Raw genomic sequence first — 23,507 nt, 5'->3', positions numbered from 1 at the left:
AATGGTGGAATGACTGGAAGAAATAATGAGTATTTCAGGAAAATTTCGGCGTTGCTTGGTGACGGGAGTGTAATTCGTGATTGGGATCGCTCGTGTGGGGTCGCCGCTGGGGGTGGATCGGTCGGGCGCCGTGCGGCGGCGAGCGAGCCGAATCGATGTCCGATTGCGCCGTAAAATTGCAAACCGGTGTGGCGGCGGTCCGGTAGCTTCCGCCGCCTCCCCGATCGATAAATTCCTAACCCCCGGCAACATCCCGACACCGCTCAAAACAAAAACGTAAACAAATCGTTCGAAAAATCGGCGATCTAAAATTAGTGTCAAGTTCGTGCGAACCGAACTCCGCAACTCCGTATAAATAGCATCGCAGTCTAATTGGAGGGTTTCAGTCGAGGCGCGAGCGCGGCCCCATCCGGCCGAACCATGAAGTACGTCAAACTGGCAGCCGTCAACCGCGTCCTGGAGATGCCCGCGGTGGGCCTGGGCACGTGGCGGGCGCAGCCCGAGGAGATGGAGAAGGCCGTGTGGGCGGCGCTGGAGGCGGGCTACCGCCACATAGGTGAGTGCGCGCACGTGTCGGAGCCCCGCTCACGCTTGCTTGCAGACACCGCCTTCAACTACAACACCGAGGAGACCATCGGCAAGGTGCTGTCGCGCTGGTTCAGCCAGGGCAAGGGCAAGCGCGAGGACCTCTTCGTCACCACCAAGCTCCCCAACTGCGGGAACCGCGCCGGCGACGTGGCGCGCTTCCTCAAGATGTCGCTGGAGAAGCTGCAGCTCACCTACGTCGACCTCTACCTCATCCACATGCCCTTCAGCTTCCGCTGCAACGAGGCGAGCTTCGCGCCGCTCACCAACGAGGACGGCTCGTTCAGTCTCGACGTCGACAGTGACATAATCTGCACTTGGCAGGTGATGATTTATCGCCGCACTTGCGAAATGTTGACGGACGGTTTCAGGCCATGGAGGAGCAGGTCGAGAGCGGCCTGGCCAGGACGATCGGACTCTCCAACTTCAACGGCGAGCAGATCGAGAGGGTCTACAATTCGGCTAAGGTCAAGCCGGCGGTGCTGCAAGTCGAGCTGCACGCGTACCTCCAACAGGCGGACCTGCGGGCCCTCTGCAAGAAACTCAACATCGCGGTGACGGCGTACGCGCCGCTGGGGAGTCCCGGGGCCAACAAGCATTTCAGTTCCAAATACAACTACTCGTGAGTGACGTTTGATACATTTGAACGTGGCGAAGAGGGCGCCACTCGACCTGACACAAACAAACACGGTGTTTGCTCTGTTTTATGACAGTGACGCTCTCTTTACCCACTTCGATCGTTAAATATTTTTCCACTGGTTTTATTGCTAATTAACAAACTGTTAGCATTCAAGATTTTCCCGACATTTTGGGCCATCCTGTCGTCACCGAACTGTCTAAAAAATACGGAAAAACTCCCGGGCAGATCCTGCTGCGCCACCTGGTCCAGCAGGACATCATCGTCATCCCCAAAAGCAGCAACCCCGACCGGATCAAGTCCAACATAGACCTGTTCGACTTTGAATTGTCGGAGGAAGACATGTGCGCGCTGAACACCCTCGACAGGGGCGAAAACGGTAGAATTTTCGATTTCTTGTTTTTCAAAGGGGTGGAGAGACACCCCGAGTACCCGTTCAAACAAAGAATTGACGGCTGGTAGTTGTTTACTTAATTGTTAATTATAAAAAAATTTAAAAAAAATGCCTTCACAATGTTATTTTAACTGATGCGGTACAGCATCCTGCGCTGCATCCTGTGCTGCAGCTGTCCTCGTCGAATCATAGTGTAGATGACTTTCAGCACCGCCCTCTCCGGATACTGCTGTTGCGTGAAATCCTGGATTATGTTCTGTTGCGAGACCTGAGTCCCGATGGCGAAGCGCCTCTTCAGCTGTTTTTCGATGCGGCCCAGCATCTCGTGCTCCTCTTCGGTGGTAAAGCCTTCGGCGCCTGGAAGTGATCGAATCAATACCGCTCGTGCACGATTTTGCGACACTCACCGGCGAGTCCGCCGCTCATGGCGGCATCCAAGGTGGACACTTGAAACAAGCGGATGGCCTCGTTCACGTGACTCTCCGTCGCGAAAGGCAACAACTGCATCTTGGCCAGACTTTCGGATATGCGAATCACGGCTTCCAGCTGACGCACCGTGATGGGGATGGCGTTGCGACGATCCGCTTCCTTCTCGTGCTGGTTCGCGCCGGACCGCATCATCACGTATTTCCTCTTGAGTTTGTCGCCAGCTTCGGCGTTCAATCTGGGGCCACATCGCCTACGAGTAGATGTAACAAATAATAAAATTTCCTAGTAAAACGAGTTTTTTTACGAACGTCCTGCAATAGTTGATGTATTTTTTGATGAACTCCAACGACAATTCGCCGTCTTTGGGCTCTTGAATGACCTGACCGGCGTTCATGTGCACGTTCATGATGTGACGGGCTAAAGTCTAAAGATTACCATAATTACGTGAAACTGTCAACTCTTTGTGTAACACTTATTACCATATCGCGCTGTTGGTCGTGTTCGTCTTTCACGATAAAAATCATGTCGAAACGGGACAAAATAGTCGGCATAAAGTCGATGTTTTCTTCGCCCTAAAAAAATTCAACGTTCAACAATGTTTGTAAGTGCCGCACAGAACTGTACTACTTTGCCGCCACTTTGAGAACAAGGTTCGTATTAATCGCGTGAAACCAATGCGAAACGCGTTAGATTTAAACGAAATTGAACCAGAATCGTTCGAAACGATACGAATTACTATACTTGGATACAAAAGGTAAATAATACGTTGCAACAGGATAAAATTAGTATAAAAAAAATGTAATTTTCGAAGCGCCATCTGGTGCGATCTAATGTTTGTATCGTTGGATGTGCGTTACCATGGCAACCAGTTGACGTTTGAATTTACGAATTAAAAATGTCAAGGCGTGTAAGTAATTGATCTTTGTTAATTAATTAGTTGATTTATCGATCGGAATCTAATAGAGGTAGGTGTCGTGACTCACTTTCGTCTCGTCCCAGCGCCCGAAAATGCTGTTCGCCGCCGCCAGCACGGAACACCTTGAATTCAAAGTGGTGGTGATCCCCGCCTTGGCTATGGAGATGGTCTGCTGCTCCATGGCTTCGTGTATGGCCACCCTGTCGTCTTCCCTCATCTTGTCGAACTCGTCGATGCAGACGACTCCGCCGTCAGCGAGCACCATGGCGCCGCCTTCCATGACAAAATTACGCTGAAACCGTCACCAGATCAACAAAAAGTGAGGCAAAACCGCGGGTTTTACCGTCGTGGGGTCCCTCATCACCGACGCCGTAAGACCGGCAGCTGAACTGCCTTTCCCCGACGTGTACACCCCGATAGGGGACACCCTTTCGACAAACTTCAACAATTGCGATTTGGCGGTGCCGGGGTCGCCCAGCAGAAGAATGTTGATGTCGCCGCGACGGGTCAAGCCGTCGGGAAGGCGCTTGCGTGACCCCCCGAACAGGAGGCACGCAATGGCTTTTTTAATATCGAGCGCGCCGTAAATCGAGGGGGCGATGCTGTTTGCTATTCTGTCGTAGATGTTTGGGGAGTCGGCCATGCGCCTGAACATGCTCTCTTCTTCGGAGGTGACGATCGAGCAGGAGGAGGCCCCCACGCCTTCGGCGTCGAGTTGGAGGCCCACCACGCGGATGTAGGGGGCTCTGACTCCCGTGGTGCCTTTCTCGCGGTCATCCCTCTACAATTCAAGCTCTACCATCAAGATTTTAGTTACTGACAAAAATTACCCTTCCAAGTTTGGCAACTTTTTTTATGGAGTAGATACCCAAAACAAAAACTCTGTTGCCTGGGACTACTTTTTCGCACAAATAACGGTCACAGTAGAGGTGCAAGTGACGGGGGATTTCCCCTTGAGGGATTCCATCAGGCAACTCTTGCAACTTCAAGACTTGGAAGTCTACACAGTTGCATTTGTCTGGGATTATGAAATAAGGATCTAGGGGACACTTAGGACGTCCCGCTTGTTCTCTAAACATTACAACAATAAAAATCTCTGTAGGATGACAGGGGTGCCAACTTACATGTTGCACTTCCTAGGCATGACATAACCCTCCAATCCAGGCCTGACTGCAAGATTGGGGATCACGTTTTGGCAAGAGCGACACTGAATCGCTATTTTGGTGGCCTTGGCCTTGATACCAGATGCGCTCACGATTATTCCCGGAATTTTCACCAATTTTGACACAATATCGGACTAAAAAATCAAATAGAAAAATAATCACACGCGTGTGATCAAAATTTACCTTCATGTTCCTCAAATTTGTTGGGAGAGCGTCTGAGGTCAACATGATCTGAATGTCCTCGACCACCTCCTCCCCTTCAGGTCTGGGCGACGTCAACTCGTCGGCGACTTCTTTCGCCGCTTCCTCGAATATAACCAAATGTTCTGACGGCTGTTTGTACAGTTTATCGGCGAGAGTCTCATCAAAACCCCCCACATCTTCGATGTTGACCTCGAGGTAAAACTGACGAAGGTTGTAGTTGCGTTTGAGGGTGTCTCTACGAGAATTGGCGTCAAATGTGTTAAATATGTGTACAAAAAGAGCAAAACACCTGTATTTGTAGTTGAAATTTTCCGTGTGGTACTGTCTGATGAACTCTTTGAACTTTTTCTTCACACCTTGTAGATTAATTTGAGAGTCGTTTTGGTTGTCCTCGCCCGTGAAATTGTCACTAAAAAACACACCAGGATCGTCGAAACCTTCCATTCTGCTTGGATAACAGCTTTTTGAGGAAAAAACGAATTCACGCAACTGAAGGACGATAACAATTTGGCGGGAATTCGAAAGCAGGGCAGCCAACTGCAGTGTTGACAGTTTAAGATGAAAATACCCACAAGAGAACCAGTTTCAAACAGGACCGTACTTGTCAGTGTCAATATTTTTGAAAATCGGAAGACAATATATATTTTACTCTTAAACCAAAAGGCACTCGGAGTTTTAGATGTTTTACAGGAAGTATTATAAATTGTCCAGGTGACCATTTCGTCGAGCAAATGTCACGCTCGAAAACACCGACGAGACTTGAATAAAAATTAAAAAATTGTGCTAAATTAGGCATCAAACTATAGCATGTATTTATTTTACTTTAGAGAATGTTTATTCTCTCCCTTGATCAACGAAAAATAACTATTAATTGTTACGTATTCATCATCAAGTTACATGATAGATGGGTACGTTAAAAAAAATCCATTCATTTTTCTTTATCTTTATTTAACATTTTTTTCCAAATACACAATGTGCAGTTACAAATTACTATTACAAAACTACAACTGACGTCCCTCAAATGTCTTGTTTCGTCCTAATTACACGACAAAAATTAAGTTTATTTATTTATTCTGTATTTCTTACCACTGAAACATAAATTGTGGCAGACAGATACCTTCCAGATTTAACAAAAAAAAAACAAAATTGTACTTTCTACAGTTTCTCTTGTCTTTCTACCAACCCTTTGCACCCTCAACTCACCCCACTTCACCCCCAACCCCCGGCGCATCAGTTTTTCCCAATCAAAATCAATCAAATACAATCGCCACTTCTTGATTTGTCTCAAACACAACATTCCCTCCTTCTTGCATCATAAATCCCGAATGTAGTCCACACCACTGCCTCATTTTGAACAAGTCGAAACTAGTCAGATTGGTGGACTGGCGACGCTGATTCATCGTTCGAGTCCGGGGGCCAATAGCGCGCCGCCTCTCGATCGGAAGTGCCTTTACTCCGCGAAATTTCCACTGAGCAGTGTGGTTCGTCGTTCGTGTGCTCCGGCAAAATCCGTGAAAATGCCTGACTCGGCTTTGTCTTAACTTGTCGAGGCAGAGACACCGCAGGTCGCAACAAGAACGGCGCAGAATGGGTCGCCCCCCTAAGATTTTCCCTGATTTGGTTGTCGCGATCGTCTTGCGGAGCGCGCGCTTTGTCGGTGGTTGTGATGGACAAGCGGAAAATGAAGCCGAAGAAAATCCCTTCGCACGTTTTAGTTAACGTTTTTTGTGAAATCGAGTGGACAAGTGAGGATAGAGGTGACAATATGTTGATCAAAAAGATGAAGTTGTGAGTATTTGCGTGACTGCTGTGATAACGAGACAAGAATGGAAGAATGCGCGTTTTTGGTGTTTGCGAGACCGAGGGGTCTAATTATTTAAATAAATATGCAAACTATTGATCGATTTGTTGATGCGTTGTTTGGATTTGATTGTTGTTTTGTTGACGGTAAAGGCTTTCAAATTGAGGTTTTTTGGTTTTACCCACAAGAACGCGCGCGATGAGTCACCAAAATAAACAGTTTCGCCACAGATCTGCATTGAAAATTTATTGGATTAATTATTTGTTCGGTGGTGGAAATAATGTCGTTGGTCTTGAATTTTTCCAAGGGTATCAGATATTTTTATTTTATTCATTTTACTTTCTGTATTTTTTTTATTTCCGCTATGCAGTGACCTACATAAACCCAAGGTCGTTTTGAATTTTTTTTGGAAACAAAATGGTGCCGTTTTTGTTATCGTTGAATAATTTCAGATTAATTCCATCGTTTTATGTAAAACTGATGTGTCCATACACTTTGCAGCTGAATTTAGTATTAAAATGTGACTTGGCTGTACTTCAGTAACAATAATCACTATCTTATTAGTCAACGAAGTCAATTTCTACTTTATTTATGGCTGCGGCTTAATAATAACAATATAAAATATAAAATTTAAACAGTAATCATTTTGAAGCTTTCAATATACGGCTCGTATTTAATAATTAAGAGAAAATGAAATCAAATACGTTTCGTAAAATAAATTAAATTAAAATAAATAAATTGGGCGAGATAGCTCAAATGCCAATTACTTACTTACCCCACACAAATGAAAAAAATTCATTTGTCAATAGAATACTAAATAGAAAAACTATTCTATTGACAGTGTGATTGGAAAAGGATGAGGACAAGTTGAATTTGGCTGTATTTATGCTGACAGGACAATTATCGGTTTTGTCGGTTTCATTGCAAACTTACTAAACAGACCAACAGATGGCGCCATGGTCAGCGTCCGAAAAAGACTTACTTTTTGTCCACTTGTGAGTACGTAAAATTATCGTTTTCATTAAGGGTGCCTAAGAACCCTTTTTTTGTAAATATTTTTATTAGAAATCACTAGAGACTATAGATCAGGTCCGTAGAAGGGATAATTTATTTCCCTTCCCACCTACTGAGTGGTTTTCAAGCTTTTTAAAATTCATACTAATCTTTAACTGAAGACGAATTCGATTATGCTCAAATATCATTTTTTCTTGTTTTTAATTTCTACCTAGCCAACGTACTCGTATTCTTTATTATTTCTTTCAACAATTCCTTATCATTTTTATCTACAAAAGCTACTGGGTACACCTTTTGACAAGATTGTTATTATGGATTTATCTTCAATTTTCTGTTGTAAATCTAATTGTCAGTTACTTTCAATCATTTTTTATTTACACTCGATATACATTTTCGTAATAATACTGATAAGACATATTTTCAAATATGTTTATCTTTGAACGTTTTAATTGTTCTCTCGAACACTTTTTGGTAATTTTTTTTTGCAATCTCCATAACACAATGGTTTGTGATTCTACACGTTGCTTAACTATGTATGTATACCTATTTCCTAATCAATAAAATATTTGTTTTAAATTTTTCCAAAAATTATAATAATCTGATAAAGGTAAAAGGTGTGAAAAAGTAAATATGTAATACAAATTCCGTCTTATGATTCATCAGTCATTTACGTTCTAGGGAATAACTTTATCTAATCTTAACATTTTGTCTTTACTTTTCCCTTCTTTTTCTCCGTAACAAATTGAATTTAATCTACCACGAATTCATAGACCTGAGGAATTAGTACTAAATCCTTGGCAACATTCTATTGAACTCTCGAATATTACTGAAACAAAAAACAGATTAACACGTTGATGATGTTAGTTTAATTTGTAAAACACTGCGTTAACTAAATAAAACATTAAAAGCAACAGTAAAGTGTTTTTTCTACTCCTATTGTATAATACTGTAATTATTAAAGTGTTTTTTATTACATAATAGGGTTCATTAGCCACGCCCCGTTGAATAATAATTTCAAAACTCACGGCAAATATCCTAGTAACTATATAGGTAGTTCATGACGTCCAATCGCAAATTTTAATGCAATGATATCAAGTATGCAAAGTAATAATTATAAAACGTCAGTTTCAGTTTGTAATAAAACTTATTTATCAATTTCTCTTCATAGTCGTAGAAAAGGTACTCGTGGGTAATGGCTATTCTCACTCAGTTGAATTACTCATCCTTACGCTCTCGTTGAATAATATACTATTATTAAATCATTTTATCCATCAAAGACCCAAAAAAAACTTTTTATCCACTTCTTTTCCAAATTCTCTCTGAAATCTGTTTTAGTTTGGCAAAACACCAACAACTAGTGCTCCTCGAAAATCTCTTGCACATCATTATTAGATTAAAAAATCTGATTTGTAATTTGGAGTGGAGTGCTCCGAAAGTGCGCCACTCAAGTGGTGCAAAAAACATACACAGAATCAGTACCTTTTTTGCTATTTAATTGCTAACTGCTTGCAATGAAGTCCGACCCGTGGTGAATATTTTTTAGGTTAGCTCGTAATGCTGTCCACGTCAGCAAGACAAACACAAATTAAACAACAATTTTCGTTGTTGAATTGTCCGGAATCGCGTGCGCGATTTTGTGAATTTGATTCGAAATCGTTGTCCCGCCATTGGCTGTCATCGTTGTTGGCGCCGTCTCCCCACAGATGTCGCCCTCGCCCCAATGTTTACATCCCACCGTCCCCCACGATCGACATCTCCGTCGCGCCATTGTTATCGAGAAAATCGTCGAGAGTGTCGAGTCTGAACGTGTCAGACCGTGAACCGCACGTTTTCGGTGCACCATCTCTCGTTGCGCTTTCTTCGCAAGCGGTGCATTTGTTCGGGAGACCGCGGGCGCGTCCACGCCGGCTCTGTCCAGTGCATCGAAGACGGCCGTGCCTAGTGAGTGTGCATCCCGGCGGTGTCGTTCCTCCGATCATGCTGTCGCGCGAACACGACTCGGCCCTGGTGATTCTTCCGGCGAGGCGACTCCAGTGATACTCCCAGTGCGTGCTTTTATGTGTTTCGAATCCGACGATCGCATCCAAACTGTTTAAGACGGCTTCAGACATGGTGAAGAGGTGGGTAGCGGCGGCGGTACGGGGGCGACGCTCCGGCCCCGAATGTTGTTCGTTATTGATTTTGTCAATCCGAGTTTTGATTATTGCAGCGGCCTTGTTATCACAACAAAGGGCCATCGCGCCCTCGCAAATGTCACTTGTCAAATTTGAATCCACGCCGCCTTGACGCCCCGACGAGTGACTCAAGGGGGCCGCGCCATCCCGATACTGAGTCAGTTCGGCCGGATTTTTGCCGCAATGCAGTTCCCGTAGTCCCGGAAAAAACTTTCCTTGGACGACGAAAGTCGCGTTCCTAACGGTATTCGGAGCGTTACGTGACGTTATTTCATCAAATTGTATTAAAATGTGTCGTGACCGCCTCGGGGAAATGAAGATTTTTAATTTCAAGAGGAATTCGTCCCCGGGGAACGTCTCTTTGACGATATCACTCTCGTGGGTGGCCTTCGCAACTTTTTTAAACAGTTTCCAACGAGGTCACATGGATAAGTTTTACTCACTAATTCCATGTGATAATGTCCAAAACTATTGACAGAAACATGTGATCTTTAAATATATTGGTAACTGATAGGAAAATTTCAGATAACGACGCTTTTACAACTCATTTCCCATTCACTGTGCACCGCGTATGGGCAGTAATGACGCGGTACACTTTGCCGCACATGCGACGCCACGAGTAAACAATGACGAGATGATTTCTACATTTTTTCGAGATCTGGAGTACCGCTCAGCCGGCACCAGATGTGAAATCGACTTTCGGTTTCCTGACGGAAAGATCGAGATTTCGTTATCGCTGCATTTTACAAGCTGAGAGGTTTTTTACTCTTGCAGAGTGATATTTTAAAAAGTAAGCCGTCACGTTCCTTTCTTGTTCACCTTACTTACGGGCCAACTGTTGCGATAAAACTCGTTTGAAATTTGAAACTTTGACGTGGTGCGGAAGTGTCACCGTGTTCACTCGATTCAATTCTTTTACACTTTCTGAATTACGCCAACATCGGCAAACGTTTCATTGAGGTTTGGTGCTAGTCCATCGCGTCAAATGTCAAAATGGTGAAACTTGGATCCGGAGACTTTTGACATTTCCGCAGAGAAGATGCCTCAGAACTTGACGAATGTGAACGAATAATCTAAGATTTTGTCCGATAAGATGTAACTTGAGACATGAGTAGAAATGATAAAATACATGTTTTGCAAGGAGTGTCAGTCTAATCTTCCAGAATATAAGTACAGCTGGAAATCGATGATACAATTTTCAATTACCGTTAAAACAGATTTAGAAGATTTACATTATTATTTGCGAAGTGCTCGTCAACTTAAAATCTGTGACTCACCAAGCTTAAAGATACTAGAAAAAATGTTGGTCCCTCGAGCCGGATAATATCATTAAATGGTAATATTTAAACAAGTTTTTTAAATCGAGGAATTATTTCTAAACACAAAAATCCTCTTGAAATATTATATTACATACACATATACGTTGTTTTACAAAACCGTTGCAAGAAATTGTCAAGATTTACCAAGAAATTATGATTTGAAAAAATACGAAATAGGCTTTGGATTGTCATTTATATTTCTGTTTTTTTTTTCACAGAAACATCGAAGATAAAATAAATATGTACAATTGACGACTAATTTTTTACAATCACCTTCATTTGTTTACATAACAACAATGTATCAGCAGTAATGACAGATTCGGTGATAGATAGTTTTGTCACGAAACACATTTAATGGAATTGATATTCGATTGTCAACCCAGGGGTATTCTTTTGTTTTACTTCCCACATGACATTTGACACTTTCAATTAGCCCACCTGGAGCAGAGGTTTCCCAAGGGGTCGCCGATGACCTCCTCAGGATCGATCCTCTTTTCTGAGGATCGTTCGAAGTTCAGTTTAGTACTGTTTAGGGAGTTGGCACCACTGTTCCATGTCAAACATGTTCCATCTCGACGGAGAAAAAAGTTTGGGAGCCTCTGAACCAGACCATAAGCACGTCTTTGATCGTTTCGCGTCGGTCCTTGGACTGTTGGCTGTCACAACGCTACCGCACAAATTTCCAGTTAAACGAGACTGATTAGATTAGCAACACTAAAAAAATTGATTAGCACCTCAAGAAGTGGAATAACAGCGTAGAGTTGTAGTTCCGCTGCAAGCAGAGACACACGACCCCAACGACAATCGAACGAAGTCACATTTAGATGTCCCGGGGGAGCCCCCATCGGCCAGATCAGACCGCCGCCCCCACAATCGGTGTTGTGCAAGCGCCGCGCCGAAATTATCACCTCCCGAGCCAATAATTATTCTGCTGAACAAATGTTTTTGTTTCGACTAAGCGGGACAACACCGCCGCCACTTATTGGAGGCGCTTCTCGTTATCGCACCGTCAATAATTTGGCGCGTCAATATTTGACTTGGACAAGGACGCGATCGCGAAAAAACACGTCCTCCAGTGTCCACGACGGCGTCGACGAGCTCCACGACGGGGATGTGCTGCCTGAAGTACCTGTCCGATTCGATATTCATCAAGTATTTATCAGAGTTCGTGTGTCGTGTGGTGTTGTGTGCGAGCGGGGGCGCGTCCAGAGGGATCCCCTCGCTGGGGACGCCGCCCTCACGGTTAAAAATGCATGTTGCGTCGAATTGCCCCGGAAGATCAACGCCGGACAACTTTCGGTCTTGTGAGCGTCGGGAGCGTTGAACGGCCGGTGATAACGATCAAAAACAATGATGCGGCGGATTTCGGCGTTGTGCGTCGGGGTTTTAGCGGAATTTGTATTTTTGCGACGCATTGTTTTGAATGTCGGTACGATAGCGGGCTCAAGGAAGCGGGATCGGCAGCGTACGTGACCGCAGTCACCGACGTGGAAGCGGTTAAAGTGTGACTCCGCGCAAAAGGCAATTCGAACGATTGTCATGCTAAACGTTCGAATCGATGAGGTTTTAATTCGTATCAAATTAGACGTTGCCAATTGGGCAAGGGAAACGCACAGAATCACAAAAAACACAACAAAACGCCGGCTTGGACGAAGAGTTCGCTGGCTTTGGTGCCGGTTGCGAAATTTTCGACGGTGATATCTCTTGCGACATTCAAACAAAAAAACAAACCGGCCAAATCGTAAATTAGCCAAAACACAAAAACATTCCCAGCGAGATTATTTTTTTTATCAGATTTTTAATCTCGGGTCGATATTTTTCAACACTTCACTACTCCTGGGGGGTCAAATTATCACGAAGTTGACGCCCGATTGTGTTTTGTTTGTTGCGCTGTGTCATTCCATCTCCCGAAATGAGGTTAGACCGTGATAATCATTTTTCATTTGTTGTTAGAGGCAACATGACGAAACCGCGCGGGGCACCTTCGCGACGATTAATCCGAACAAGAAGCAATCTCAGAGCTGGCTTTGTTGTCTCTCGGGTCGTATGTCGGTCATAGGTTGACGACAGAATTTCCAAAACAAATCCGTCTTTCTCCCTCGCTAATCTTGATAGTGTTTTCCGTTAATTGTTTATGGCGGTTCGTGGGTTACTCGATCAGATAAGAAGTAATCGTAAAATCGACATTCTATTGTTTCTTATTTGGCCATATGTCGCGTATAGGTGCATCTGTGGCAGTTTACGTTGTCATTTTATTTCCTGACGATAATTTTATTCTCGTTTTTGTCGCTTTCGACTTTTTCGATCCGGTTCGTTGCTTTCCAAGCAGATGTGCCGGACAGGCTTGAACACGCGAAATGCAATGTCTGCTGAGCAAAACTGTCTAATGTGTAATGTTCGAGACAATTGTTTGATTGGAAGTAACGACTTAACCTCACTTTTGACAAAATTATAACAATTTTGAGGTGGCAAAGATGAACTTAGTGCAGACGCACGTCCACAGGCACAACACTACTCTGAGATATTTTGAGATGGTTTGGTGAAATTTCTTGACAATTTCGAAGTAGTATTGAAGCTTGTGCTTGACAAATCTTTTCGGGGTAGTCTGACAAGTGAACAAATTCACAAAAAATGTGCTTTCAAAGTCTTATAACCTCACTTTTTGCGTTGTTTGTGTTTTTACTCTGCAGACTCACGAGTAGTGCGATGTAGTGCGTTCACAATCGACTTTTCAACGCCTGCTTTGAGGTGAAATTTTAAAAAACACCCGATACTTCTTATTTCAACGCACTGACAGATCTTGTGGATGTGATAGTTAAATAATAATTTTAAAAAAGTTGTCCATTTCGCAGTTGTTTCTTTTTTCCCCGGCCGAAAACGCACCCCCTCATTTATTTACAATTTTACTGGCCGGGTCCCACTGAAATTTTCATTTCGACCGTAACGAACGTTCGATCTTTGACCAGATGCCGCACGTAATACGCCGCCCCGAGCGGGACAACCTTTTTTCCATCTCCCACCCCTCTCTCTCTCTCTTTTGGTCATTACGAACCGTTGACCGTTCCGCGCCATTGTCCGACTTCTCGCTCCCGGATAAGTGGCGAAAAGCAAGATTTCTTCCGAACGTGGCAAGGGGACCGTGACGCGTCCGCATCGGCGGACCCCCGTCTTAATTACTCTCGATTTTTCTAATTGGAATTGTTTCCAGGTTATCGGCGCGCGTTATGGTCGTTAGCCAAAGAGGTTGCCGTTCGAGACGGAACCTTCAGGTGAAAGGTTTCTCGGTGCGTCGTGATTCGGCGTTCCGCCCCCGCGGTGCGCTTCCTGCGGCACGCTTTTCGGCGGCGGCGAACAGTCATCGTCGACGAACAAAGATGCGCTTAATTAATGATTCACGTTTCGTTGCGGGGTCGGTGTCGAGTTGGTCGGAGGTGGTGCCGCCATGTAAATTAGAAACTGTAACGCGCACCCGATCGCTGTTTACACGATGTCGCAATGTTTATTATTTCAACGAGAATAATAAAAATAATCGTGTGTTCCTCGATTGTTGCAACACGTTATTTTTTAAACAATGGGATTCCAGAAGCGGACAATCTGAGAGGATTGTGTTGTGCGTGGGACCGTTCTGGGAACAGATGTTCCGGAGGCGACAAAAGCACGCTTCACAACGTTGTTTTTCATCATAGCACCGACGGTAATGAACTAATGAGGTGTTTGTTATGTATCTGATCGGGTTACGCTCAAGAGATGTCACAGTTGGCCTCTTCGCCGGATGGTCAATGTCGCACCGAAATTCGACCCAGTTTGCTCGCAAAAACTCCCACAAAGCGAGACATATTTGTCTTTTTTTCCTTTGGAGAATTCTTTTTATTGGAGAAATACAATGTAGGATGTAAACCTAACCTTTTTTGCTCACGATGGTGTAACGGTGCGAAACCACCTAAATGTTGTTCTCGTAAAATTAAGAAAAATAATTCCGATGCAAATCCTCCCACAAAACACAAACGAAACTTGCATTTTAGTACATTTAAAAGGAATTTCTGAAATGACAGTTGCGCAAAAATGTAAACAAGTATGTATTACCAACCTTATAAAAATACAACTTTAACCCATTCATTGCTCTAATTAAAGTAAATTACCAAAGAATTTCTCCAGTGCTTCACCATTATGCGACTTCCAAAGGTTTTCTTGTGGACTTAACCCGACGAGTTGTAGAAAATTAAACCATTCCAGAAAAATCTCGAGTCTTTAAACAGTTGGCAGCATTGGTCTCAAAGTTGCAATTTTTGTTAACATGTTTGTTAACATTCATGGAAATTGACTAAAACTAAATACCATCGTGACTAACGGTCGTTGTGAATAAGTTTTAATTTGCTACGGGGAAGATTTAACAGTGTCGAATTCCAAAAATTACGACAGGAAATTTGTCAGTTATTGAGTAAGTGAGGTTTACGTTCGTGCCCTAGATAATTTAATTTTTTCTTTAACAGCGTTTAATATTCTTTAGTTTTTTGTATGGATTTGCATTCGCAGCGTAAAATGACGTGTTTTTACGCACTTTCATAAAGGTTGGAACTTTGACGTTAACTAGACTTAATATAGGTACTGAAAAATGTAGATTTGACGGTTTATCGTTAAAAAAACGTTTGCATAATGTCGGAACCTTCGAACGGCGATTTTATGGCTGTGTTGTGTCATAGGAAATGGTGAAAAAGTGGGTAAATAGATTAAGTGTAAACGAAATGAAGTGACGGCGTCCTGCGGTTAGAGAAATGACGGCCGACAAGTTGTGTGATTTGACATTTGTGTCTAACGGCAGTACAAAATGCAACCAATTGCAAATTCGCCGTGTGGAATGTTTTAGTGGCCGCGGGGCCGATTTCCGCGGAAAAATAGCGCCACCACTGGCATCGTGTTACATTTATTCTTTGGCATCGGTCGCATTCCTGCGTTGACGCCGAGAAATGCATTTCCCCGAACAACACCGAGAAGCGTTTAAAAACAGGACGGGATCGGTGTCTACGAGATGCGTTTTCACCGACTTTCGGGTAACGGCCCCCGTCATCAGTTTGTTGACCACGCATTGTTACTTTGTTTGTCCCGTAATTACCGGTTCACTCAACCCGAAGATGAAAAAGGACGTCGCCAATAGAATTAGTTATAATTCCTTCCAAATTGGGCCCCAGAAAGTCGACCATTGTTTACTAATACATATCATATCGCCCCCGGTCGTCGAAAGCCGCCCAGCAATGGTCGTCCGGCACAACATCGGTCACGGTGTTGTTGCGGGGTTTATCAGATGCAGGTGTTCCCATCTAACAAGTTTCCAGCCAGACCAGGAAACGTCGCAGCGCTGTCGGTACGGTTAGCAACGAAAATAAAAGTCGCGCCGCTCGGGGAGTCTTCGAGATCGCTTTTAATAGAGTCGCGAGGCGAAGACGCGTCCTGGTCAGTCCTGGATGCGTGCGGAGTCGCGTCCTATTTACGGTCTATTAACAGCAGGAGGGTCGATAACCGACTATCTGCACGGACTGGCGGCGTACAGGATGGCCGACAAGATAAGGCGTTGCTGCAAAAGTTGACTCTCGCGATTTTGTCCGTTGACAGGTCGAGTTTCGAGCGAACACTCGAAAAACTCGTTCCCATGTCTACCTCCGAAAGAGAGCTAATGGCAAGTTCGTTCTTGTCGCATTGTGTTCAAATAAAAGCCGGCACAGGTAGTGGTATCCGACCCCATCTACAAAAAGACCGACCAGGTACTGTTCGAATTGGTCTAACTTCGTGAAATGCACTTTGCGATATCGAATTCCTCGCATTCTACATAGTGTGACCCGAGCAAGTTGTTTCTTCTCTAAAATGCAACAAACGGAATTTTCAAAAATGTGCCAACTCTACTTTGATCACTGTTATGCCCATCACGAAGTCGTTCTTCGTGGGAGATTATTTCGGCACCAGCTGAAAACGAAAATTCGCAAATCTGTCTGGACATTTTTAGGTTATGTACGTGACAGAGACATCCCTGGTCGTGGGGATCAGAGCGCCCCCCCCGAGTCTTGGTGCTCGATGCAGAAAATGTTGCGTTTCAAAGACGCCACTAGCATTTTGTGGGGACAGTTTGCCCCTTGTAAATGAGTCACTGTGTAAATGTTGGCTTCAGACAGTAAAATAACTAAAATAATGAGTTTCGTTCAAGAAATGCATGATTCCAGATCGCAGAAGCTGTTTTGTGTGAATTTACAACCTTTTAACACGCTACAAATTGACTTACTCCACAAAACAAGCATCTTTAATGATTTCGAAAAAATGAGGTTATGTTCGACGATTAATCTGAATTTCAATGGTACTGGCGGATGTTTGTTTTTGGGTCATCATAAACACTAAATTTGTACGATTTTCATTTATCGTAATTCGTTATTTACGTTAAGAAGTTGGCAATAACTTATATAAGGTGTTCCATTATTGGCAATCTACCCCCTGGTCGCAAACAGGCTGACGTTCGTAGCCTACTACGTAAACAAAAACAGAGTTGCCACAACATGAAAAATTTCGCAGTACAATTTTTAAGCTTGATCAAATAAACAATGAAGTTATCAGATAGGAAAAAAATCATGAGAATGTTCGAGAAAGAGGGGCCAGGTACTATTCAAATCGGCCTAAATTCGCGAAATGCGAAGAGAATGTTGCGATTCGAAAGGGAAAAAAAAGTCGTAGATGCGTACATAAATTACACGGAAGGAAAGTAGATTAATTTTTTCGATTTGCTGAACAGTTACCTAGTTCCACTTCGAGTGAAGTTCAAAAACAGATATAATACAGCAGACAAAGACAATACTTTATCTTTTTCGATCGGTTTTTGTGTCGTCTTTCAAACTGTACCGTTATCGTCGGATAATTGGCGATAATTTAACTGTTGCGAAGTTTATTGCGAATTTACGACCGCTGGGTGTCACGTGCAAATATTGCCATTGCGAGTTTGACAGTTCAGTCTAATGATTGGCGAACACACACGCCAGGAAAGTTGACAATGCGATTGTCACTTTGGCACCAGATGTCGGTCGAGACTCGAGAAAGTCACGTCCGAGATAGGTCCGTCGCAGCTGCAAACGTCAAATTTGGAAAGCGGGTCGGGGCAGTTTTTCGAAAAACCGCAGCGCAACTGCATAATTGGGCGACGATCGAAAACTAGTCGATCAATATCGAAAACACATCGGAACGTCGTTGTTGTAGTGGCGCAGCGATCGAGCCGTTGCGGACCCCCATAAAATCGGCGAACATGATAAAATTCCCATAAACTCGTCGAGTTACGGTCTTGCGAAAGCGTGGAATTCGAAGTGCAGCGAACGTCGATGTCGATTCCCGTACCAGATGCCCCCGCGGAACGAAATCTCCCGTTTGGGGAAATTAAGACACGATTCGGGTCGGACACGCGATCGAGGAGGGGCCCCGAAGAGCGCCCGTTTACGTAATCGCCGCTTTTGCAACGGAGAAATTGTTCGGATAACGTCCAATTTTTGTTGTATTGATGAAACGTCCTCTAATGCCGCCATCAATCATTCCGCGAAGACATATCGAATATCTTGGAAAGAATGCGGCGGATTCCCGCCCGCCGATCGATATGGAGATGCTAACGGGAATTATTAATAAAACGGGAGAACAAGGCGGGTCCGAGCGGGCACCTCTGCGTGTCTCCGTGCGGAAAATGTTCACTTTCTCATGTAATTTCGGTGGGAATTCAATTGTCGACGCTTCCTTGACCCGGTACTGGTGAATCACTGGCGTCTTTCAACCGGTCCCGGCTTATCTGACACTCGGCCGAAAAAACAAGACCGTTGCACGAGTAATCATCGGGCCATAAAAATAGATAGCGCAAACATAACGTCATCGATTGCATAAGCCGCCGTAGGACTGTAGGACTTTGTGTTGTTGCAGATCGGATGGCACCGAGTCTCCAATACTAGAAGAACAAGAGAGTGCCAACTCGGAGAAACCAAAACAACTCGTCAAATATGGAGAACTAGTCATTTTAGGGTGAGTGGATGGATAAGGTTTCGTTTCGGTCTGGTGATCCGATTAGAGCGGCGGCGGCGGAGGTGTTCGTATCGAGCTTGCACCTGCCCCCGTGACATTTGTACGTCTGCAATTACCTATTCACCTAGTAAGGCGAAAGGTCATCGGCCAAAAATAAAGAGGAAGAGTTGTTCGAGTCGAGCTTCGGATCGTCCGTTTTCGGCCGATCCAAAAATATTCGTTTGTTTGGAGATCCTGCTGACTGTTTTCGTCCTTCGACAGATACAATGGATTTCTACCTCAGGGCGATCGAGGCAGGCGACGCAGCAAATTCGTCCTGTACAAAAGACCGACGGCGAACGGGGTCAAGAGGTCGAAGCACTACGTCGTGAAGACGCCGCACTCGTCGCAGGCCATCCTCGACGCCAACCAGCACTCGATATCGTACACGCTGTCCAGAAACCACGCCGTCATAGTGGAGTACACCAGTGACGAGGACACGGACATGTTCCAGATCGGCCGCTCCTCGGAGGCGCCCATCGACTTCGTCGTGATGGACACGGTGCCCGGGGACAAGACGGGCGAGACGAAGGTGATGCAGAGCACGATATCGAGGTTCGCCTGTCGGATCCTCTGCGACCGGACCAACCCGAAGATAGCGAGGATATACGCGGCGGGCTTCGACACCTCCAAGAACATATTCCTCGGCGAGAAGGCGACCAAGTGGCAGGAGAACGGGCGCGAAATCGACGGCCTCACGACGAACGGCGTCCTCATCATGCACCCGAGGGGCACGTTCTGCGGCGGCGACGCCAAGTGCAGCTACTGGCTCGAGACGTCCGTCGGGGGCGGCGTCTTCTCGCTGAGGGAGTCCAGGTCGGCCCAACAGAAGGGCCAAGTCGTCGAAAACGAGACCAACGTGCTCGAGGACGGCACTCTCATCGATCTGTGCGGGGCCACGCTGCTGTGGCGCTCCGCGGACGGGCTGGCCAAGTCTCCGGTAAGCAACGACGAATCATTTTACATCACAGCGTAACCTTGTCCAAACACAAGGTAAAAAATTCTTACAAATAATTACACTTAAAAATCGCCCTACAAGTTTCATTTCGTTTGATTAAAACGATAAAAGCGAATGGTTTTTTTTTTCAGAGAAAAAAAAGGTTAGCCGTTACATTCCCGACACTCGATTACTCTTCTTTACTTATTTGCAAAAACGTTTTTCCACATTGTGTCACCATATTTCTTTCAACTGTGGTTTCAACACTTGCTCTTTAAAATATCCAAGAATGGCAAAATGGTTGTAGGTTCCTCAAGACCATCTTCATGTCCTGGAAGCCTTCCAGTTGATTTTCCTTGCTTTGAGAACATTGGGATATTGAATAAATAAGTCCGGTTATGATTGTTGAGTATTTATTTCAACAATACATGTTACGCCATTTTAGAGAACCAACCATTTTTATTGTCGCCAAAGTAAAAAAGTTTGCGTTGAAGTGTGAACAAAATGTCTGTTACTTACAACAGTAATTAATGCCTTCAACGAGATAGCCTTGAAAAACTCCTTTGCTTCCTCAACTAACGCGAAACACGTTAATTAACGCTTTGAAAAATGATAAACGATGAAAACTGCAGTGACAAGTCTGAGCTGTCAAATGTCAAATTTATAAAATCTGTACGTGTAAATCACGACCAACTAGACATGACAAATAAATGACAGCCATCTTCGATGCGAGAAACATTTTCAATGGAACGGAAAATTTTGACATGTTTGGGGTGTTGCAGAGCAAGAGAGACTTGGAGCGAGAAATAGACGAGATCAACGCGGGCAGGCCGCAGTGCCCCGTCGGCTTAAACACTCTGGTGATCCCGCGAAGGGTCACGCCGAACGAGAACCTCCAGCAGCCCTACGTCTACCTGAACTGCGGTCACGTCCAGGGCCTGCACGACTGGGGCCAAGACAAGGACTCCGGGGCCAGGAAGTGCCCCATCTGCCTGGAGCTGGGGCCCGTGGTTAAGGTGTTCATGGGCCTGGAGCAGGCATTCTACGTGGACTCGGGCCCGCCGACGTTCGCTTTCAACCCCTGCGGCCACATGGCCACCGAGAAGACGGTCAAGTGAGTGGCTCGAACCCACCAAGTGTGTGTCCAATTGAAATGTCGCGTTTCAGGTACTGGGCCAACGTGGCGATCCCGCACGGGACGAACGGCTTCCACGCGGTCTGTCCGTTCTGCGCCTCGCCGCTGTCCGGCTCGCCCGGATACGTTCGCCTAATTTTCCAAGACAACGTGGACTAGAGCGAGGTGGAGTAGCGTAGTTTACCAAAGCTTTATTTATATCGCTACGTTATTTATATATTTTTTATGTGTATAATCGGTTTTTAGCAGTCCCAATATTTTTCAAGATTCAGGTAAACGAATACAGAACATTCAGATGTTATTTTTCGACGAATCATGTAATTAATTGTAATTATTGTAAATAATAATTGCACTTGAGGGTGGTACACACGTACGGTGGTTGAATAAAGACTTTGATACCGAGTCGGAGGGATTTCTTCAGTTGTACCATATCATGAATTTTTTTATGACGTCGGTTCAAAACAGTCGAGCGTTAAGTGCAAATGCGTGAATTGTTAAGACTGGTTAGGATTTAGCTTACATTATGATAAGTATTTACTTATAAATCGACCTGTTAATGCAACGTCTCACATTACGGAGACCCAATCGGTTTAACCACTTGTTATTCAAATGAAAAAAAAAAAAATATTTTTGCATACTTAATTGTCCCAGATTTTAGGTTAACTCTGCGCTGAGGAACTTGTACTCTATCAATTGCGACCGTGCTCAAAGAACAGACGGCTCATTCACACAGTATTAGGTGTGGTCTACGTAATCGTGTAAATACTTACTACGGAGTCACCGTGTCCACGTCCCAGCATCAGTGCAACTCTATCTCTACCACCGCGGTTGATCCAGTACAAAGTGCCTCGCACCGGTCGCATTACGTTATCGTCTTGTTTTATTCGTGATATTTTTAATTTCTCTGTTAGTCACTTTTTGTATATACTATAGACGTTAAGTTAATTGCCGTAGATAACATTTAAGCTATTATAGTCCCACGAAATGAATTTATCTGTGCCTGGATTCACTAATAAAAAATCTAAAAATTCAACTCTTTTATTTTGTCGCTCAACACCTTGTCCACGTGCAAGAAGTCGTGCTGTAACACACACACGCATCACGCAAAATCGCACAGTTTTAGCCAAGTACCTGCAAGAAGTGGACCCCTTTCATGGACAGCACCACCAGCTCGTTGACGCCGTCCTCGAGCAAGTCGACGTACTTCATGCTGATAATAGGGGACGAAAACATCTTGAGCTCCTCCAGACACCAGCCCTTGTCCGGGTCGCGCTTGTAAAGCATGATTTCCTGCAAGGGGGCGTGAACACGGACGTACTCGAACCAAGTGACTTACTTCGGCGCTGTTCCCGACCAGGATCTCTTTCTCCCCGTCGAAGTCGACGTCCGCGATTTGGCAGCAGGTCAAGACGCAAGTGTAGTCGTGGCGCGGCAACGAAACGTACTTGCTGAGGCCGCAGGTCAAGACGTCTCTGCGAGAAGACCGGTTAGGGCGAGATTTCGCGCGGGGTTCGACTCACTCGAAGAGAACTGGCGGCAGGATCGTGTTGACCACCAGCAGATTCAGCGCCCCCTTGCGGGTCAGTTTGCCGGTTGACAGGTTGGCCAGAGCGCCCTCTAGCGGGACGGCGGTTTCGTCGGGGTACATGCTGACGTGCGAAATGTAATTGTTGAGTTTTGTGGAGAAGTTGAAGATCAGTTTGTTGGTCTTGAGGCAGACTTTGGTCAGGCGGACGTAGCCGCACTCGCACGCCACCGCCGTGATGCGCCTGAAAGAAAATTGACAGTTTTCCAGCAACATTTTTCAAAAACTCAAATTATTCGTTGCGTACTCGGTACTGTCTTCGTCGAAGTGAATGTCGATCCACACCACCGGACTCGGGGTTTTCACGAACTCGGGGAAGAATTCTTTGTTTTCCACCTCTTTGTAAAGGTGGTCGGTGGTGTATTCACGATAGATGTGGACCTGATTGTCGCTGCCGGACAACAGGAAGACGATTTCTTTGTTCGCGATTCGCCCATCCTCCCACACTATCAGGTGGGTGTGGGTGAGTTGGTAAGGGGTGAAAGTCAGCTCGACGTTGAGACAGTTTTGGGCGATGTTATCAATATTAAATTCGTCGCTTTCCTCCCATTCGGAGTAGATGTTTAAATAGAACTCGTACGAGTCGAGCAAGTTGCCGTTCTGCAACGCATCAAATTACAAACGGAATTTTCAAAAATGTGCCAACTCTACTTTGATTATTGTTATTCCTATCACAAACTCGTTCTTTGTGGCGGATTTGTTGAACGCATCGACTGAGATTATTTCGGCGCCACCTGAAAACGAAAATTCTCAAATCTGTCTGGACATTTTTAGGTTATGTACTGGGAATGTATGTGAAGGAGACTTCTCTGGTCGTGGGGATCAGAGCGCCCCCCGAGTCTTGGTACTCGATGCAGAAAATGTCGCGTTTCAAAGACGCCACCAGCATTTTGTGGGGGCAATTTGCCGCTTGTAAATGGGTCACTGTGTAGATATTCGCTTGAGACGGCAAATTAAAATAATGAGTTTCTTTCAACACGTCCATTGTTCCAAACCGCAGAAGCTGATTTCTGTGAATTTATAACCTTTAAGACGGCACAAATTAACTCAACGCTGTTGCACTCTGCAAAACACGCATTTTTACTGATAGCGAAAAAGTGAGGTTATGTGCGACGATTAATCTGAATATTAACGAGATTTGCTGATA

General features: G+C 44.7%; 4 protein-coding genes across 7 annotated transcripts; 2 read left to right on the top strand and 2 right to left on the bottom strand.

Annotated features, from left to right (window-relative positions):
• The first annotated feature begins 15 nt into the window (after positions 1 to 15).
• Positions 16 to 2,336, top strand: LOC138122838 (1,5-anhydro-D-fructose reductase-like). The gene is made up of 4 exons (XM_069037209.1): positions 16 to 556; positions 602 to 909; positions 957 to 1,207; positions 1,372 to 2,336. The coding sequence occupies exons 1-4, from the start codon at positions 421 to 423 to the stop codon at positions 1,682 to 1,684; spliced, it is 1,008 nt and encodes a 335-aa protein (XP_068893310.1). The 5' UTR covers positions 16 to 420; the 3' UTR covers positions 1,685 to 2,336.
• Positions 1,671 to 4,871, bottom strand: Mcm5 (Minichromosome maintenance 5). Its single transcript, XM_069037178.1, has 10 exons — positions 4,618 to 4,871; positions 4,308 to 4,563; positions 4,086 to 4,258; positions 3,792 to 4,032; positions 3,305 to 3,742; positions 3,029 to 3,253; positions 2,525 to 2,617; positions 2,354 to 2,469; positions 2,024 to 2,295; positions 1,671 to 1,973 (listed from the first exon to the last, which is right to left on the bottom strand). The coding sequence occupies exons 1-10, from the start codon at positions 4,770 to 4,772 to the stop codon at positions 1,744 to 1,746; spliced, it is 2,199 nt and encodes a 732-aa protein (XP_068893279.1). The 5' UTR covers positions 4,773 to 4,871; the 3' UTR covers positions 1,671 to 1,743.
• A 920-nt stretch (positions 4,872 to 5,791) lies between these two features.
• Pli (E3 ubiquitin-protein ligase pellino) lies at positions 5,792 to 21,808 on the top strand. Of its 4 annotated transcripts, none has more exons than XM_069037192.1 (5): positions 5,792 to 6,116; positions 18,566 to 18,664; positions 18,926 to 19,643; positions 20,423 to 20,754; positions 20,808 to 21,808. In XM_069037192.1, exons 1-5 carry the CDS (start codon positions 5,995 to 5,997, stop codon positions 20,932 to 20,934), a joined length of 1,398 nt encoding a protein of 465 aa, XP_068893293.1. In that variant the 5' UTR covers positions 5,792 to 5,994; the 3' UTR covers positions 20,935 to 21,808. The 4 variants fall into 4 exon arrangements, with proteins under 4 accessions (XP_068893293.1, XP_068893297.1, XP_068893295.1 ...); XM_069037196.1 differs by lacking the exon at positions 5,792 to 6,116 and adding an exon at positions 8,871 to 9,263; XM_069037194.1 differs by lacking the exon at positions 5,792 to 6,116 and adding an exon at positions 11,639 to 11,788.
• On the bottom strand, positions 21,263 to 23,475 carry LOC138122833 (KICSTOR complex protein kaptin-like). The gene is made up of 7 exons (XM_069037202.1): positions 23,144 to 23,475; positions 23,012 to 23,094; positions 22,608 to 22,960; positions 22,296 to 22,544; positions 22,112 to 22,247; positions 21,907 to 22,065; positions 21,263 to 21,856 (listed from the first exon to the last, which is right to left on the bottom strand). The coding sequence occupies exons 1-7, from the start codon at positions 23,343 to 23,345 to the stop codon at positions 21,797 to 21,799; spliced, it is 1,242 nt and encodes a 413-aa protein (XP_068893303.1). The 5' UTR covers positions 23,346 to 23,475; the 3' UTR covers positions 21,263 to 21,796.
• Between the last annotated feature and the right edge of the window lie 32 nt (positions 23,476 to 23,507).

The sequence above is a fragment of the Tenebrio molitor genome, chromosome 2, assembly GCF_963966145.1.
Source record: "Tenebrio molitor chromosome 2, icTenMoli1.1, whole genome shotgun sequence".
In the NCBI taxonomy this organism is placed as follows: domain Eukaryota; kingdom Metazoa; phylum Arthropoda; class Insecta; order Coleoptera; family Tenebrionidae; genus Tenebrio; species Tenebrio molitor.
The sequence above is the reverse complement of the archived record's forward strand: the minus strand, read 5'-3'. Positions and strand labels throughout refer to the sequence as shown.